We start from the raw sequence: 19,773 nt of genomic DNA, 5'->3' as shown, positions 1-19,773 counted from the left end.
ATTATGACATGATTAACAACGATTAAGTATTATCTTTCCAGTAATAAATTATTTCCGTCAACAGTACTTCCACCATTGCTTCCACTACGGAATATGTAATATTTCGTAGAAAAGTCAATACAAAGTGTCACTTCGACAAATCTTTGCTTTCCTTTAGTTATGAACCGCCACCTTGCGACAAATATCCCCCAAATTGGAACTGGATAATAAACTGTGTGGCTCCTACTGTGTTGTAGTCAAACCCAGAAATTTAAATATAAAGAAAAAATGTATGTGACTCCTGTGACGGAATTTTTATTATAACGAGTTGAAAACCTTTACGCTACGCTCGAATTTTGAAACACTATATTCACCAAATCGATATAGAAATTCAAAATGTTCATGAATATGATTGATTTTGTTGAAATGAATTAGAACGAAATAGTATTTATCATCAGTAATAATTTAAGATACCGGTGAATACGATTCGGTAGATTAGCCATAACTTTTTTTGAATGTTTTTCAATGTTTTTTTTTCATACTTTGCTGGAAGTTCGACTACTTTATTCTGAATACACAGGGAACGTATTTGAAATACTTAAATGTTTGGAAACGTATAAATGAAAGCCCTTTGATTGTATATAGTTTATTTTTACGTGATGACGAAATCTGCATAAAGGTTTGTGAAAGTTTGGAGGACCAGTATTTTTTTGTCCATTTTTTTGAAACAGTATAAAATCAGTGATAAAGCTGGACAATTTATGAAATCGGACCAACAGTAAATTAAGTTCTTCCTAATCATTGAAGTAACTAATGATTGTAATAACGTATGAACTGCAGATAATTTTGTGAATAAACTATTTTACTGTTGACCTATATTCTCCATCAAAACAAACGTTACACCCACCATGGGTATAAACTTTTCGACGTATAGTTTCTTAAAAAACGTTACCGGATATGTAACTGGTAAGGTAACTGGTAAGAAAAGGAGGCACTCCGAATCAGATGAAGAACAAAATGATAAGGTTGTTGATGTTGTTCTGCATACACCTAAAAGGTTAGTATAAACAGAGTAAACCCAACATCCAATATTTAGTCTGCAAATCTTTCAGGAAAAAACTTGAAAGCACTGCTAATTACATTTACCAAGCTCTCTTCGTCACGGGTACAAATTCAGATGTGACAGTTCGGGCTCTAGGTGAAGAGTTCCGTTTACACAAGGTGTACCTGAGCCAGAGTCCCTACTTTGCCAGTATGTTTGGTGGGTCTTGGCTAGAAACAACTAAAAAATATATCACCATAGATATTGTCGATCCTACTATAACACAATCTTGTGAGTACTGTTCAAATTTATCAAATGCTAGCTCATATCCTTAATATTTTCCATTTATCCTTGGAATTTGTTATTTTTTCTATCTCACTCTCACCTTCACTGCACACTTATATGGGGAGACTCAACACACAGCAAAAGAAGGCTCTGAGAACACTGGACGGACCGACTATCATGCTCATTGCCAGCCATTTTGCAAGAAATACAAAATATTACCAGTTCTCTATATTTATATTCGCTAGACTCTCATTGCAATATTCAATATTATTAATTTGTCAGCCGATTTGGACTCACACAATCATGCTACCAGATTTTTGAATGAACTCAGATTTCTAAAATTTGAACTGTTTTTCTGAAAAAGACGTGCTGAGTATAAAACTTAACCTACCGAAGTGAAATTATTGAAATTTCATCTGTTTGAAAAATGTACCAAAAACTACCTCCTACTACATTTTAAAGATGTTACTCGCACCAAACACCATGTGAATACCAATTAAGAATAGTATAACTCGTGTCTTTTTCTGACTGTTTCCAATATTTTTCAACAGTGTCTACAGTAATTCTATGTGAATTGTCAACTATGTACTATGTTAGCTAGCATTTTGTCTATTATCATGTTTTTTAATTCTCAACAGATTTAATCAACCTCTGGTAGTTTATCCAACCGCAAAGTGGTTAAATGAATAATTCTAACTCAGAATCTTTCAATTAGTTCCTAACTTTTTTTTTATTTTGGTAACTAAAACTATTTTTCCCTGCTTGGAGCTTTGTTCACGAGATGGAGCTGTTATTAGTTAAGTCTCTCTCTCTCTTAGACGAAGGTTTCTTACATGCAGTTGATCTGCGTTGAAATTAATCGTGTCTCAGGCAGTTTGCTGTTTGAGTCGGATCTTTCCTGCACTGATGTGATCCCGTAAAATAAATACAATTATTTCTGTTCTTTTTTAAGCAGCAACTGTTGTTTTCAGCTTTGAAAGTGGTGCTAGGATCATTGTATAACTTTGAAATAAGCCTGAACCCCAAGGAAATTATTCCTATTTTGGCCACAGCTACTATGTTCCAGTTGGACGGCTTGATCGACAAGTGCGCAGAAGTCATGCAGGAAACAATAAATCCCAAGGTATCGCCCACTTAGTTAACAAAAAAGGTATTTTTAAGATTGCTAATGATTCTATTCTCAGACGGCGCTGGATTATTACAACGCAGCCAGTCAGTACAGCAACAAGAAAGTCCGGGATGTATGTTTCAAATGGTTCCTGATGAATTTGATGACCTACTACCACAACAAATCTCTGTCCGAACTCAGAACCATTCCGATATCTCTCCTAAGCAAATTAGTGGCCCATCCCGATCTGGTTGTTATCCAAACAGATTATTCCGTTTATGTTATGTTGAAGTTCTGGGTGTATCTGCAATTATTTCCAGAAAGCAATGTGCCTTCCTTAAAAACCGTCAATGAGTACTTCTCTTCTAGGCCAGGTGAGACATTTGAAGTTTTCCTGTATTTTAATATTCATATGTGTTGTAGTGTTGCCCTAGTTAAACTACTAAATTCATGTTTTTGAAAAAATATTAGACGTTTCTGGAAAACGCAAAGCATGATTTTTCTGAAAACTTCACCTCTCACATTTCCTTACCTGTTCTATAGATCTGAAATATTTTCAGCATTGCGGCGTTGCCACTTCTATCAAAAAGTCCTAGCAATTATATTTTTTTAAATGGAACACCCCGTATATTAATACATTTTTGGAATCGCTCTAGTATTTTAATACTTTTTTGTTAATAATGTCTTATACAGATCTCTATCTGTTTTCGGGATAAAAAATAAATTGTGCTAAATATGGTCTAAAACATAGCCTTAATTGAAATTAAGTACATCAGTACTCTCAATTCATGAAAAGTTGATATTTTGATGATAGTTTGGACAAACTCGAAATATTCAAATAACACCAAGGAATCGACTCCATATCATACAGGGCGTGCTAAAATTACTATTATTTCCATTGTGCATAAAAGTAGTCGAAAGTTCATTTTTTCAAATGAAACCCCCTGTATATTACTCGATAAATTGAAAGATGGTGAAAAATGCTTCAAGATGATATACATGTCCCTATACCTAAATCGTCAAGTTTTCTTAATAAAGCCGTTTTTGTAGAAAAATAGTTATTCAGGTTTTATCACTTTTAACAAATGTATCATACAAATTTTTTTGTATAACGTTACTGCTGATAATAAAAAAAATTATAGGGTCCAGGGGATTTGAACACACGATCTTTGTATTACAAAGCATATGTTACAACTACATACGCCAACTCACGTTTAATTTCACTTTTTAAGGAGGATTATTGGTTAGTCATGAAGGACTTTCTACAGTTGGACTGAATACTACTTCGTCATCGTCAGTAAATTCACAGGGATTTAATATTAACAATAGCACGAACTGCATGTGTGAACTTTTCTAAATGATTTTTTGGTAGGTGTTCTAATTGAAGTGTTTCTATCAAAGGGATTTTCAATAACAGTTGTACAAAAAATATTGATGACCTACTACCACAACAAATCTCTGTCCGATCTCAGAACCATTCCGATATCTCTCCTAAGCAAATTAGTGGCCCATCCCGATCTGGTTGTTATCCAAACAGATTATTATTACTTCCTTCCTTTCTTTGGAAGATTCTCTCATCCATTTTTTTTTGTATCAGATGGAGTAGTAGAAAGCCAAAAACTTTCTTTCCCAAAAAATACAAAAAATAATTTTTAAAGAATTTGATTTCTAGGTAGCCGTGGAAATATCAAGCTTATGACAGTTTGGTGACTTTTATCAGTAATTGATAAATGGTTATTGACGGTGTTTCAAAAAATCGCCAAAAATGAATGCAAATATTGATTATTCAAACGAAGTTCATATGAAATTATTTATTATACACGGACAGTGTGATCAAATCATTGCCAGAACTTGTAGAAAATTCAACCAAATGTATCCTGAATTAACACAAATGAACGAGAGGAAGTTTGTAAGATTACAAAATAATTTCCTTAACTATGGCTCAATGTTAAAAGCGTCTTCAACATTACGAAAACCTGTTACTTCAAATGAGAACAATACTGTTAACGTTTTGGCATATTTTTATGCATCTCCAGAAGCTTCCATTCGCAGTGCAGAAAAAGATTTAGGTGTATCACATGCTTCAGTACAACTAATTTTGAAAAATCACGGAATGCATCCGTATAAATTTACCAAAGTTCAAGCTCTAAAAGCAGAAGACTTCGAACGTAGAATGCATTTTTGTGAATCCCTTTTGATTCACAGGAAGATCTGGAATTTTTGTCATAAATAATTTGGAGCAACGAATCAAAATTTACGAGGGATGGTATTTTCAATAGAAGGAATAAACATTTTTGGGCTGATCATAATCCTCATGTTACAAAAAAATGGGTTTTCAAGAAAAATTTGACCTGAATGTTTTCTGTATTCTGAAGAACAATAAAATTAGCTTTTTTATTTGTGAAGACACGCTGAATGCAGAGAGATATCTCCAAATATTAAGGACGACTGTAACCGATTTTCTTGAAAATTTCCTTTAGAGGAATATAGGAATTCGTGGTTTCAACTGGACGGAACGCCAGCCTATTCCACCCAGGAAGTTTCCAGGAAACTTGACGAACTCTTCGACGATCGTTGGTTTAGGCGTTTAGGGCCGTGGGATTGGCCACCGAGATCACCGGATCTCACGCCACTTGACTTTTTGTATGGGGTGTTTTAAAAGAAAGGGTATACAGTACTCCAGTGCCTACCAAAGAAGAATTGCGACGGCGAATAGTGCGGAGTATTGAAGATCTGGATCCCCAGGAAATTGAAAAAGCAACCACAAGTCGCGTACAAAAAAACATTTTAAAGTGTTTAGAATGTAATGGACAACATTTTTAGCATTTATTGTGAAAATGTGATATTTTGTTTACAATTTTGTTATTTTGAATCATCCTATTCTGTTATTGTCTGTACTTTCACATGTTTTAGCCCACAAAATCTTACTTTTTACCTAGAAATGACTGGATTTTTGGTACAGTTTTTCCCTGGAAACTTTGAGCCATAGTTAAGGAAATTATTTTGTAACCTTACAAACTTCCTCTCGTTCATTGGTGTTAATTCAGGATACATTTGGTTGAATTTTTTACACGTTCTGACAATGATTTGATCACTTTGTTCATGTGTATAATTAATAATTTCATAAGAACTTCCTTTGAATAATCGATATTTGCATTCATTTTGGAAGATGATTCGAAACACCTTCGATAACTCTTTGTAAATTACTTATAAAAGTAACTGAACTGCTATAAGCTTGATAATTCCACTGCTACCTAAATCCAAATTCTAAAAAAAATAATGTTTCTAGAAGAAGCAACTTTATTGAGAAAACTTGACGATTTAGGTATAGGGACATGATATATCATCTTGAAGCATTTTTCACCATCTTTCAATTTATCGAGTAATATACAGGGGATTTCAACAATTTCAAGCATTCCTCATTTATTCTCCATATCCTCTTGTGTAACACTAGACTTTTCTGGTCTGTGAAACCGAATTTGTGAAATATGTTCCTTGTAACGAGCTACTATAGTTCACTTAGTTTGACCAACATACTTTTTATCGCAAGCCTCACAACTCATTTAGTAAATTCCTGACTTCTCTAGAAGTCGCTTAGGGTTTCTTTTAACTAAACTTTTTTCAGGCAGGGTTTCATTTCTCCGTTCATCAGACGGAAAACAGTTCAACAGTGCATTCAGAGGGCTTAGATTGCGTAACATGTTTACTCACCAGTTTGATGTGCAGATACTAAAGCGAGATAACATTATACCACACACGCAGTTAGATTCAGTCCTTGCAAGTCTGTGGACGACTATATTGAGGGTGAATCAGAATAAGGACAAAGGGTGAGTTGTAAAATATTTTGAAGGCTAAGTTTCGGATAGGCTTTACCATTCGGTTTCGAAAAAAAACTGTGTGTATTTAGGTATTTGGACATGTAAATTACGAATCCGAAAAAAAGTTAAATTGTGCTCTTTCTTATTTCCAAAGTTCCACAATCGCAACTCTCCAGTTGATCTTTGTTTCCTGCTGCTGGTTGAACGATAAATATCTGCGAGACTAACCTCTGTGAGGTATCCTGCATAAATATCTGTCGGATATGATTCAATCTCCAGCGCGGCATTAGCCGGGGAAGTAGTTGTTTACCGGCAGGCATCTCTCAGAATCTATTGTGTGGGTACGTTGGGAGAGATGAATGTTTTAATATTATATTTCGAAGAGCAAAGCAGCTTATTTATTTATTTATTTATTTATTTTACGGAATGTCCATTACAGCATTGTACAATTTAATATAAAATTTGCGGTCCTGAATATATATACCTACAAAATATAATTTCACTACAGAGAAAAGCTATATACATTTATTTTAAATTGTGGTCTTATAAAATATAAAAATAGAAAGAATAAAAATAAGATATATATATATATATATATATATATATATATATATATATATATATATATATATATATATATATATATATATATATATATATATATATATATATATACAGAAAGAGATTTTATCAAGTGTGTATGATACAAATCAAGAAATATATATATATATATATATATGTAACTCTCGAAGCGAAGCAGTAACTCGTCTTGATAATGCCATCTGAGATGATGGCGAAACGTCGACTATCGAATAGTACACAACGGATGAACACCCGGAAAAACAACACATCATATTCTACCATCCGTGAAAACCTACATTGTAATATATACATATATATATATATATATATATATATATATATATATATATATATATATATATATATACAGAAAGAGATTTTATCAAGTGTGTATGATACAAATCAAGAAATATATATATATATATATATATATATATATATATATATATATATATATATATATACATATATATATATATATATGTAACTCTCGAAGCGAAGCAGTAACTCGTCTTGATAATGCCATCTGAGATGATGGCGAAACGTCGACTATCGAATAGTACACAACGGATGAACACCCGGAAAAACAACACATCATATTCTACCATCCGTGAAAACCTACATTGTAATATATACATATATATATATATATATATATATATATATATATATATATATATATATATATATATATATATATATATATATATTCCTTGTTATGATACAGCCCTTTGAAGGAGGTACATAAAATTTGTATAACAATTGTTTTCACAAGCACTAAAAAAGTTACAATATTGAAATTAACCTGACGTTTTTTACTACCAAAAAGACACTTAGCCAGAAATTTATTTGGTTTACCCCATGGTTGTAAGGGGTGGAAAACGCAACCCCTAAAATTTATTTCCAATGTAACTTTTTGTCTTATTACTTGTTTACCATTTAAAAATTTATTTTCGAAAGCCTGTTTCATTCTAAACATAGAAAATATGCATAGAAAATATGCTGAAATGTATCCTTAACGGCAGCATCCTTCGCATAGAATATTTGCTCGACTTCATCAACGATTACGAGAATATGGTTCATTCGACAAAAGAACGCAGGATTGTGGTCGCCAACGAGAAGTACGAACACCACAGCTTGAGGAAACAGTACTTAATTTGATTGAAGAACAACGTACTACCAGTACTAGAAGAATTGCTTTCCAGCTGAATGTTGATCATATGACAGTATTTCGAATTTTAAAGGAACAACTCTTATACCCTTAACATCTGCAACGAGTACAGGCACTGTTACCGCGAGACTTTCCGAACCGTCATGATTGGATGCTGGAAATGATTAGAAGAAATTGTGACTTTCTAAAGACGATAGAATTCACAGAGGAATGTAGTTTTTCTCAGGACAAGATTATTAATTTTCATAATTACCACATATGGGCTGATGAAAACCCTCACGCTATTGTTGAAACTAACCATCAACAACAGTTTTCTCTTAACGTGTGGCTCGGAGTTATTGGGGAAGATTTAATTGGGCCTCATTTTCTACCTCCTCGATTGAATGGTGAGGCATACGTTCAATTTTTAAGAGAAGTGCATCCAGTACTGCTGGAGGAAGTTCCTTTGGGCGTCAGAAGGGATGTTTTTTATGCATGATGGGGCTCCCGCCCATTTTAGTCAAGTAGCACGTCAGCATTTAACTGAAACATATGCAAATCAGTGGATAGGTCGAGGAGGACCACAGAACTGGCCCGCTCGATCCACGGATCTCAATCCTCTCGATTTCTCTATTTGGGGCCATTTACAAGATTTGGTTTATCGTACTCCTGTTCGCGATGTAGAGGACTTAATAAACCGCATCATCGATGCGTGCAGGGTAATCAGAGAGACTCCAGAAATATTTAAGCGAATACGTGGCCCAATGCGCCGACGTCTAGACGCATGCGTAATGTCTGAAGGTTGACATATTGAACATTTACTATGATTTCTACATGTGTGTTTTGTTATTAATAAATTAGTTTTGTTTATTACTCTTTAATCGCTTAATGCAGGTACTAACTACAAAACAACAATAAATCCAGTTTGCATTTATGACGATGTATCTCTGTAGTTGTTCGTAAAATAATTTTTGCTGTGAACTGGTTTATTTTGGTCAAAAAACCCAAGAGACATTTTTTGTTTAGAATGAAACAGGCTATGGGAAATAAATTTTTAAATGGTAAACAAATAATAAGACAAAAAGTTACAGTAGAAATAAATTTTAGGGGTTGCATTTTCCACCCCTTACAACCATGAAGTAAACCAAATAAAGTACTGGCTAAGTGTCTTTTTGGTAGTACAAAACGTCAGGTTAATTTCAATATTGTAACTTTTTCAGTGCTTGTGAAAAAAATTGTTATACAAATTTTATGTACCCCCTTTAAGGGGCAGTATCTTAACAAGGGATGCTCCAATGAAGTTTCTTTATATGAAAGATCCTATCTTTTTTTCGATGAGGAATCACCTCCTTAAATGTTTTATAATTATTCAGTTACACCCTGTATATTGATAAAGTTTTTATAGGAAAAATGTTGATTATTGAACTGAAAAGTGTCAAAGAAGTTGAAATAGGATGTGAAGGTGATGTGGTTTGTTTTTCTATAGTTTGTATTGTTCAAAAAGGCCGAAAAATTGCATTTTTTGTTTCTTTCAAGGGCTGTAACCAATTTTTTCTTTCGAATTTGTAATCTACATGTCAAAATGTATATAAAAAAAATTGCTATTACATCCTTACAAACGAAAACTCTCAGATGTCGAACCTTGTTTGAGCTAAGGACAAACGAGGTCTTACCTTTTAACGTATGATTCCTTACACTCCCACAGTTCAAATTATAGGGTGCAACCTATCCGAAACGTTACCATTTCGAATTTCTGATACAGTCTTTTCAATAGCAAATATACTGCTTTGTGTTTATCAAAGTTGTTTTGTGCAGTGACATCTTTTATTTCAGTCCTAACGAATTTCCGAGGGAAATGTTCCTAGCAAGTAGTATGAGGTGTGGTATGGTTCTGCCTGTGAAAGAAAAACAATGCTGGAGGTGGACGGGATTCCATTTCGGAATCGACTTGGTGATGATATCAGAAGGCTCTAATATATCGATAAAAAGGAATAACAGGACTGAACTTGATAGGCAACTTTTAAGTCTTCAAACGACGAGGCACATAGCTATAAGGTAAGGACTATGTGATGCACTGTTTGGAACCTTTACTGTTATTTTAAACACCTCAACACGTGTTTCAATCACTAAGTAATCATCTTCAAGGCTCTACTCAAACTGAACGTTTTATCTTCTTGTTTGTTCTTTCACACGGTTAGAACGCCTTAGTTATTTTTCCTTTCCTGTCATCCTGATGTCTCTTTAAATTTGAGTGTATTTGGGTTACATCAAGTAATATCCTTTGTGTTGGAGTTTCTGTAGTTTCAGAAGGAGCCAACCGCACATTTCTGTGGTTTCAGTTAATAGATCTTGTATTTACAAGAAAACTATCAAAATCACCACGGAGGCAGATTGAGTTCAGTTGACTCACCTGAACGAAATCCAAATTGTTGATTATCAAATAATCGATCTGAGATTAGTGTCAAAAAATTTAGAACTTTGGGATTGCTACTCTGGATGCAGATTGCTCTGTAATTTGTAATATTGTATGAGTAATATATTTACTCATACAAATCTGGCGATATATATCGGAAAAGTCTAGGGATATTTTTAAAAATGGCAATAATTTTTTTTAGATCGCTTTAGGGAAAAAAAAGTTGACGGGTGATTATTAAACGAATGTAACTTACAACAAAATTTATTAAATGGTCAAAAATACTGAGTGCGCATATAAGCAAAACTAAAAAAAAAATATGGATCTTCTTTGGCACCCCGAAAAAAAATCATAATACAAAAAAAATTGGAATCAGTACAAAGTATGGCCTCCACGCTGGTTTATTACGGCCCCACATCTATCGTGCATCGACAAAATGAGATTGTCAATGTCTTGTTGAGGTACATTTGCCCATTCAGCGATTAAAAGCTCTCTCAATTGAAACGTTGTGTGAATGTTCCCCATATGCGGAGTAATTCTTCGTTGAAGCATGTCCCACACATGCTCGATGGGATTCAGGTCCGGTGATTGTGCTGGCCATGCAATACATCAACTCCTTCGTTGGTGAGCCAGTCAGTCACTAGACGCGCGATATGTGGACGAGCATTATCGTGCATTAGGTGGAAGTTTTCACCAATAGCACCAGCAAACGGACGGACGATAGGAAGAAGAATGGTGTTGAGGTACTGTCGAGCTGTGAGGGAGCGATTTGGAAAAACGAGATCGGTTCTGCCGCCGATCATGATTCCGCCCCATAGCATTACTGTACCACCTCTGTATGTGTGGACTTCCTGAACGTGTCTCAAACGTTCATTATTTCCAGGTCGTCTCCACAGTCTTACTCGACGAGAATCTGGATGAAATCCAAATCTGGATTCGTCTGTAAACAAAACTGTGGCCCAATCATTTGCATCCCAGTTTTGATGTTCTTGACACCACTCTAATTTTCTACCGCGATTGCCTCTCGACAAAGGTGGACATCTGAGTGGCCTTCTGTTGTGGAGATCTGCTTCATGCAGTCGATTTCTGACAGTATCACGACCAATGGTTACCTGGTGCGTCTGCTGCAACACGTTAACCAACTCAGGTGCTGTGATTGTCGGTTGTCTTTTTGCGGTTAAGACCAAAAATCGGTCTTGAACTGCAGTTGTAGCGCGTCCTCGCCCTGGATGTTGTTCGGCTGGACTGCCAGTTTCACGGAAACGCCGCCACAATCGACTGATAACACTTTGGGAGACCCCCAAACGAAGAGCTACATCATTTTGTCGCATGCCACCTTGAAGAAGCCCTACAGCTCTATTCATCTCAGCCAATGGTAAGTGATGGCGTTCCATGTTAAAGCACAATATTTCCAGTTTAATTGCTGAGCAAGAACTGCATAGAATGTACAAACTCGACACTTTCAAATTATTCATTTCAGCCGAAAACCTACAGTTTGTAAAAAACTTGATAAAAGATTAGTTTCCGTTTTTGCAGGCTTTGTTCAACCCATGGAAACTACAGGGTGGTCGAGTGTACCAATTTGATCGAAATTAAACGACCTCATGCATTTATTTTTATGATATTTAGTATGTTATAAAAATATCCCTAGAGTTTTCCGATGTATATATATATATATATATATATATATATATATATATATATATATATATATATATATATATATATATATATATATATATTAAATCTGAAATTTTCACGGATAGGACTATGCTGAACTTGAACTTGAAATTCCAGGGCCGTAATTTAAAAGGGAATAATTCATCCAATTATAATCAAATATTACCGAAACATCCTGAAATATAAAATTAAATTAAATTTCTCAGTATGAAGTGAACGTCTACGATCCAAAAACTATAACAAAAAATACAGGTCCGTATTTAAAAATTCAAACATGGGGGTGGCCCAGGTCAGATGACACCCTATATAAAAGATTCATGGACATATTCTGATAGCCCACCTCAAGTGCCAATAGCAAAATATTGACAGATTTTCAATATGTCTGCGAATAACGAAGATATAGGCAAAAAAAATAATTTGTGATTTTTTTGGTTTTTCCTGTATATCTCCAGAACCAAAAAAGAAATATTCGATTTCTTTACATCATTGAATAGGTGTCTAAAATACGCAACTCTGCCACAATTTAACCGACACTCTATCTCTTATCGTTTTACGAGATCCCCATGTACAGGAACGAATTTGAATAGCCCTGTATATATATAACAAAACGTTTAGTTATTTACGTTAATATTTCCCAGACTTTTCAAAGCATCCAGAAGTCAAGTGTAGTGTGCAACATCTTTTCATGAATCTCAGACTTCTCAGTTGTTTCCAACATCTTGTCTTTCATATTGCCAAACGGTTGCATTCATCATTATTATTATTTGTTATGTCTCCACTGAATCATTTTCCAGGTTGACAGTGATTAAGCTGAACGAGCAACGCCAAATCGTCTACACCAAACAAACAGACATAATGAAAGTGTCCCTCACGAAGGGAGAGGAAATCCAGATAATGTCACTGGACGATAACATCGATAGGCCCATCATAATATCCGCTAACATACTGTTCACATCTCCGAACACAGAAGAAATCCCAGCAGATGAGATGAGGTAGTCGAATGTTCTATAGCGACGGATGTAAGCGTTGAGGTGTCTACGGGTATGACTAGCGATAATCGCTGCTACTAATAAGCTGACGTAGAAGGAATCTCTGTCGGAGACTTTGAAACTATAATGATTGGTGGCGTTTTTATACAGCTATATTTTGGTTAGGGTGTCGATCTGGTATCTCCGAATGGAGTTGGAACATCATAAGGAAGGTGGTTGTGACTGCAAATAGTTCAAAAATTCTGCCTGGCGGTCCAGGTAATTTAAATACGTAACTTTTACTTCAATCAATCAAATTTTTTAATTGCCTTAATCAATGAACTTCATAACACTTGTTCACGGTCTGATTGTTGAATTATGATAGGAGATGGGTCGGAATTTGTTTGTCTAAACGATATTGTTCATTTGATTTGTTAATCAGGTTAGGACAATCAGGAGATGACTGAAATTTGAAAATGTCTCCCTCTTTTCGGAGCATTTTTACCAGTACAGTTTGAAACAAATATAATTTTTAGAAGAATTGTATCCAGTTGCGAAGATGGCAAACTTATAGTTGACTTGAACACAAAAATATATGTTCACTTGAACATTGTAATATAACCTTAACAAAACAGTTACATTACAATTTTATATGTTACATGTTTGTTGAAGTGAAATGTTACAAAATAGAAATGTATCAGTAGATATTATCATATGCATACTCTATATATCACATAACTGTAGAGCTGGTACATTATTGAAATATTTATCAGTGATATGTAGGTGATATATGGAGTCACTGTAAAAGAGGTAACATAGTTATTCTTTTTCTGAATTACGCAATTTCAATACCTACCAGAAGGGTCAGTTTTTGTAATCGTCGGAATTGTTTTTTGAGAGAAAAGGACATGATTTTAAAATATCCATTTAGATTGACAGTTGTTTTGAAGTAATACCATTTTACCAGGAAACTAGTTGATGCAATCTCAAAAATAACGATTAATTTAATACTATCTGATTATAATGAAGTGCAGATCAACTAATAACAAAAAAAGAGATCAACTGAAAGCAAGAAATTGAAGAGTTTTTATAAAATGAATTAGTATTTTCAACTGAATGTTTTCAAAAGCTATTGAAACACACCATTTTTCTTGAGAAATAATATAAACTTTTACATGCAGGAAAAACTTAAAGCATTGTTCTTTGAAATTTTCCTTTACATTGAAATCTTTAATCTAGTGCAAATGAAAACCAACGTAAATACTTGGAATTCATTTTAATTACCTCCATTCCAAATACATCTTCAGCATCTCATCTAAATAAAGATAATCGCTAAAGAAAATGAGTCATAACATAACTATAACGAAACAGTGTTCCATTTTCATAACATCTTATTACTGTTAGAGGTTGCCACTTCCATTGTTCAAAAAGTGTTAACAAACTGGAAATCAAAGGGAAGAAGAGAGTCATGTTACTGTTACGTTAAATTTTTATGGGTATTGACATTTTCTTCAGTGCTTATTAATATATGTACAAGAAATTTTGTTTTTCTTACGACACTTTGAATATGTTGTCTTTTCCCAAATACAAAATTTCTTGTGTGTGCTCTTTGAAGATGATATATTCAGTATTTTTCATGATAGTCCCTCAATAAACCGACAAGCCAAAACGTTTATTTTCAATATATATCAAAACAATCTGTTTTTTTTTTACATACAAATTTTCTTTTATTCTCTTGACTTTAGCAACATTTTTCTTTCTATGAATTCGACATGTTCCAAGACAATACATTGTTTTGTCTAATTTCCTGCTGGCATCCTGAATAAGATTTGCTTCTTCTGTCCCTTATATTCCAAGTATGAAAGTGGTTTTGAAACAATATTTTATAAATTGTCACGTAACATGTTACCTATATAATTCATCTGCTTTCAATAGTAGCAACAAAATAACTACTATTTTGATAGCTGTGTGGTTCAAGGAAATTTGAAAATAATTACAATCATTTGGAGCAGGACTGAATATTACCCCTCCTTCTCTGTACAGCTAAATGTTCCATCTCGATTCGGAAGTACTAAATTTCTGTAATAGTCTGATATTAGACGAACGGGGCATATCTCCTTTGTTTAAAAATTCATCTCAATGTTCAGAAATGTAACCTGATAATTTAATGTTTTGGGAAAAGTTGTCAGCTAAGAATTAGATTTATCAAATCAAGTCATGACCAGAAATTATAACAAACTTGTTGAATGTTCATGATGTTCTTTTATGTTATATTTATTTTTATATCAGAACCAGATAGTTTACAAAAAATTGAGGTATTTTTATTTATCTACAATGGAAGTTACCAAGTAATCATGATGAAAAATATCACTTCAGAAGAAGTTCATCTTCTTCTGATAATGATCTTTTCTCTAACATATTCCTACACGAATTAAAATACTTTTAATTTAGAAAAGGCGAGAGTTTTCCACAGAAATATTAAGTCACCTCATGTTAGTATAAAAACATGGTTATTTGACTCAACAAACTTGTAACTGATGATTAAATATAAGTTGACAGATATATGTATTAGATGTCAGGATAATTGTCTACAGGGTGCTTTATTAAACTTACCCTTGTTTGAATCAAGATCACGAGGATGATATTTGTCAAACGCTCTGTAGTATTTTCTTCACAGATCTTAGTTCTAAGCGTGTGAGTGAAATAGAAGATGAGACCTAAGGTAGAACACATGGTAAAGTTTAAGGAGGAAGAACATTCAATATCCTAGTTCGTTTTGACACAAGTTGACCCATTTCAATCAACTTTGTGTTGGATATTGTTCCCACCATATAAAAATAAATTCCACACAACCAAAATTTGGTAATATCATGGGTTTTACCTTAGGTTTGTGCGTGCAGATATTGACGATTGTTTGCCTACGAGCAGCATAAAGGTGGTATAGTTTTCTTATTCCGTATATTGTATATTCTATTTTTTTATATGTATGAATAAGTGCTCTTACTAATTGGCTAGTCAAATGAACGCTTGATGTTTCAAAAACAAGGACATACACAAATGTATTAATATATTATTATTATTTATGTGAATTATGTTTCAGTTATTCCCTTAAAGTGGAATCAAGCCACATTTTCATGAAAAATACAGTGTTGGAAAGTTCGTTAGTTTGACTACACAATTTTTGTGTTTCTCCACCTTGGTTTATCAGTTTGACTAAACTGTTGAGATTTGAGCTACAAAATATAGGTGCATTTAGTGTAGTTGCACAACACAAAGTGATGTTTGTTGTGGAATCGTTATGGTAAATAATTGATTTCCGCAATTATTTCCTGAACATTTGCATAGATTAACTCGTGAACTTATCCCAACCTCAGGATACGCCTATGCATTTTTATTTTACATAAAGTGTATTGGTTCTATGATTGGAGTTCAAAGACACCGTGGAACCTTAGATTAGGTAAAAGAGGGGATACATAACGCCAACCTCTGCGTACGAATCGAGTTTGTGACCAATTTCCGAGTGGCCGCCATATTGTTGGTGCTAAACATTGATCTTGGTGCTTGTTCGATTTTGTGCAATTATTGAGTGTATTTTGAACTATTTTGTGGGTGAGTACTGTATAAACATGGTGAAGTGCTCATCTTACTATTGTAGTAGTAATAGCGAGAAAAAGGAAACCGGTATATCATTTCACAGGTGAGAAAACATCAGTACATTTAGGAACAGTAGGCCAAACATGGATATTATGTGAAAACTATGTATGCAAATGTCTAGATTTTCAAGTATGTAACTCAGTGGTGGATAATCTACGGTTAAAGAAGATTTCAGTGCTTACTTTGTGAATTTTCATTCATAATTTTATGATAGACTTCAGATTCACCTTGAAAGTTCCATTTTTTTGCATAGGCGTGCATTTATAGCAGGGTCAGATCGAGTGAAAATTTGGAATATCTTGAAAATACATTTTTGATTGAAAAAAATGAATGACTACATTGTGGACCCTAGACAAATTAAATATTTCTTTTCTATTTCATTGAAAATGATCTGTGCAATACATTACTCATATTACAAGAAAATTTTATAGATTATTATTAAATACTATTTCATTTTTCAGATTTCCTAGAAATGAAGATAGACGGGCCATTTGGGTAGCTAATATGAAGATTTCAAACTGGTCCCCATCAAAAAACGATCGTATTTGCTCAAAACATTTTGAAACCTGTTATTTTTATAGAACTGAGGAAAAAACGAAATTGTTGAATGAAGCTGTACCCACTATTTTCCCAGAACGACCTACAAGTCTTCAGTCAATACAGGTATACTGCAAAAACAATTTGATAACCTTAATATTTCAAACCTTATTGATACTCTCTATTTAGAGGCCAGTCGACAATGTCTTTCAGCTAAATAGAGATTAAAGAATATGCATTTTTTGTTCAGCAGATTGAAAGTATTTAAGAGTACCTTACCATAATGAGAGTTGTGTACTAAACAAATTTTTATTTTCCAGAAAAACAGGAAACGAATTAGACCCCAATCACCAGAACCTTATCCATCAACAAGTGCTCAACTGCAAAGAGATACACCCCGCAAAATTAAAAGATTTTGAAGATTGTGAAGGCACAGTACGTTTTATTAAATATATCAACACCGCTTTTGATATTTTAAACTCGATAACTGTGCAAGCACCTTGCTATAAAAAAGCTTTGTGCCCAAGCAAAATCGTTGAAGTTTTGGCTTTTGTTGCGAAATTCAATGAATATATTTGTGCTTTGAAATTTCCCAATAATGAAAAAATAATAAATTCACCTAGAAAAACTGGCTTTATTTTAGAACTCAAAAGTGCAGTGGATCTGTTTGATGACATAGTATGGCATAAAGAACTTTTGATTTATTTTCCTCTCTATAAAATGAGTCAAGACCATATAGAACTCTTTTTTTCTTCAATTCGTTCTAGAGGGGGTTGGAACAATAATCCAACCGCCCGTCAATTTATGGCTGCATATAAACGTCTCCTTATAAGAACGGAAGTGAGAAGTGGGGGCATAGGTAATTGTCTACCTTTAGAACAAATTTCTATTCTATCGGTTTCAAGTACAACCAATAAAACTCCTGAGGAGCAAATAAATAGTTCAATACCAATTATAACGGAAGACAATTTATTAGAAACCGAAAAAGAAGCTCAATCACTAGAAACAATTTTTTCTGAACATAGTTATATCATGAACACCAATGTTTTATCTCATTGCTCAGAAGAAATTGTAACCTATATAGCTGGTTTTGTTACTAAACATTTGTCGATGAAAATGAAATGTGAATCATGTGTTACTGGCTTAATAGGTAACAAAGCGAATTTTCTTAATTCCCTTATTTCCCAAAAAACTGAAGGCGGATTAATATATCCCTCATCTGATGTTAAAATTTGCCAGATTAGTGAAAAACTTATAAGACACAACCACGAAGATTTGCCAAAAGGAAATAATGTTAAAAAATTAACCAATACTATATTGAGACAATGTCTTTCGGTTGATATGTTTCAATGTCTGAATAACCACATCTTAGACAATGAAGTCAATCATGTCTACTTTTTAATAAAATCAATTATTGAAAAATATTTGAATATAAGGATACACTTCATAATGAAAAAGCAGAGTGAAGCAAAAGATGCTATTCGAAACTATTTCACTAAAATGATTTTATTTAAAGGGCAGTAGGGCTATATTGTACAATTTTGGATGTATGTATGTATATAACAATATAATAAATATGTTTACTTATTACGAGTTTGATTGTTAATATTTTGAATTAATTTATAATGCTTTATGAAGTTACAATTTTTTTTATAGAAATATTCAAAGTTGAAACTTCAATATACCTCAGGTTATTCATAATAATTGGTATAAAGTGTGAATTAATCTGAAAGTGCAATAAATATAAGTCTTAAAATTCAATTAATGTGTCAAGTGAAATACAAACACTTTTTCTAGACCCTAACACCAAAACTGATGTTTTCACTTGACGCACGTTTCGCTAACAGTATTAATTTTCTTCTGAAGATGCTAGTTAGCGCAACGCGCGTCAAGTGCAAATACATATATCAGTTTTGGTGTTAGGGTAATTAATATCTAGAAGTAGTTTCAACTTTTACACCAAAGGTTTATCATCGTTTATAGGTGAAATACCTATAACAATACACCGGAAGTCTTTTATTTATTTATTACTTTTACTCAAGACTCCATATGATGAGGCGATAAAATAATTCAGTCCATACTGCTTTGATATATAGATTATGGAAGGATTATGTCTTGAACCCTTCTCATAGATACGCCACTGGCGTTTAGCGTTTGGTGCAGATTTGCCTCAGCATGCTGTTGGTTGTTACGAGTCCATATATCTTTCCTTGTCTAAGCGTGGAACGAGATTCTGTTTCGCATTATTTGGCCTCAGCTATTAAAATAATCCAGCCAATGTTGAGAAGCTTATTGTCCATATACGACGTCTATCGGATATATAAGAACTAAGTCAAATGGTTGAACAAAGTCCTGTCAATTGTTTTCACAAACTTGTGATTTTTCCTGCTTCCCATTAGCGAAAATAATTTATTGTATCAACAGTTTATAGTTTGAGAAGGGCCACCATTGGTGAAATTCTTCATATAAGCAATCAGAAGGGTTCCGCATTTGACCTAAGAATCCAATTTCATATGCACCGTAACAAAAATGAGCCTCAAGTTCTTTGCCCTGTCGA

At 33.6% G+C, this 19,773-nt stretch overlaps 2 protein-coding genes across 2 annotated transcripts; both read left to right on the top strand.

The window, feature by feature from the left end:
• The first annotated feature begins 346 nt into the window (after positions 1 to 346).
• Positions 347 to 13,680, top strand: gcl (germ cell-less). Its single transcript, XM_023159384.2, has 7 exons — positions 347 to 1,036; positions 1,092 to 1,312; positions 2,278 to 2,429; positions 2,491 to 2,788; positions 6,040 to 6,241; positions 9,798 to 10,019; positions 12,852 to 13,680. Exons 1-7 carry the CDS (start codon positions 888 to 890, stop codon positions 13,051 to 13,053), a joined length of 1,446 nt encoding a protein of 481 aa, XP_023015152.2. The 5' UTR covers positions 347 to 887; the 3' UTR covers positions 13,054 to 13,680.
• Positions 13,681 to 16,471: 2,791 nt separating this feature from the next.
• LOC141482878 (THAP domain-containing protein 1-like) lies at positions 16,472 to 18,804 on the top strand. The gene is made up of 3 exons (XM_074176796.1): positions 16,472 to 16,722; positions 17,141 to 17,342; positions 17,537 to 18,804. Exons 1-3 carry the CDS (start codon positions 16,652 to 16,654, stop codon positions 17,633 to 17,635), a joined length of 372 nt encoding a protein of 123 aa, XP_074032897.1. The 5' UTR covers positions 16,472 to 16,651; the 3' UTR covers positions 17,636 to 18,804.
• The last annotated feature ends 969 nt before the right edge of the window (positions 18,805 to 19,773 follow it).

Source organism: Leptinotarsa decemlineata, unplaced genomic scaffold (genome assembly GCF_025532065.1).
Source record: "Leptinotarsa decemlineata unplaced genomic scaffold, Ldec_3_MD MMD2_tig00002082_RagTag_RagTag, whole genome shotgun sequence".
NCBI classification, from domain to species: Eukaryota; Metazoa; Arthropoda; class Insecta; order Coleoptera; family Chrysomelidae; genus Leptinotarsa; species Leptinotarsa decemlineata.
Note: the sequence above shows the minus strand (reverse complement) of the source record. Positions and strands in the feature narration are given on the sequence as shown.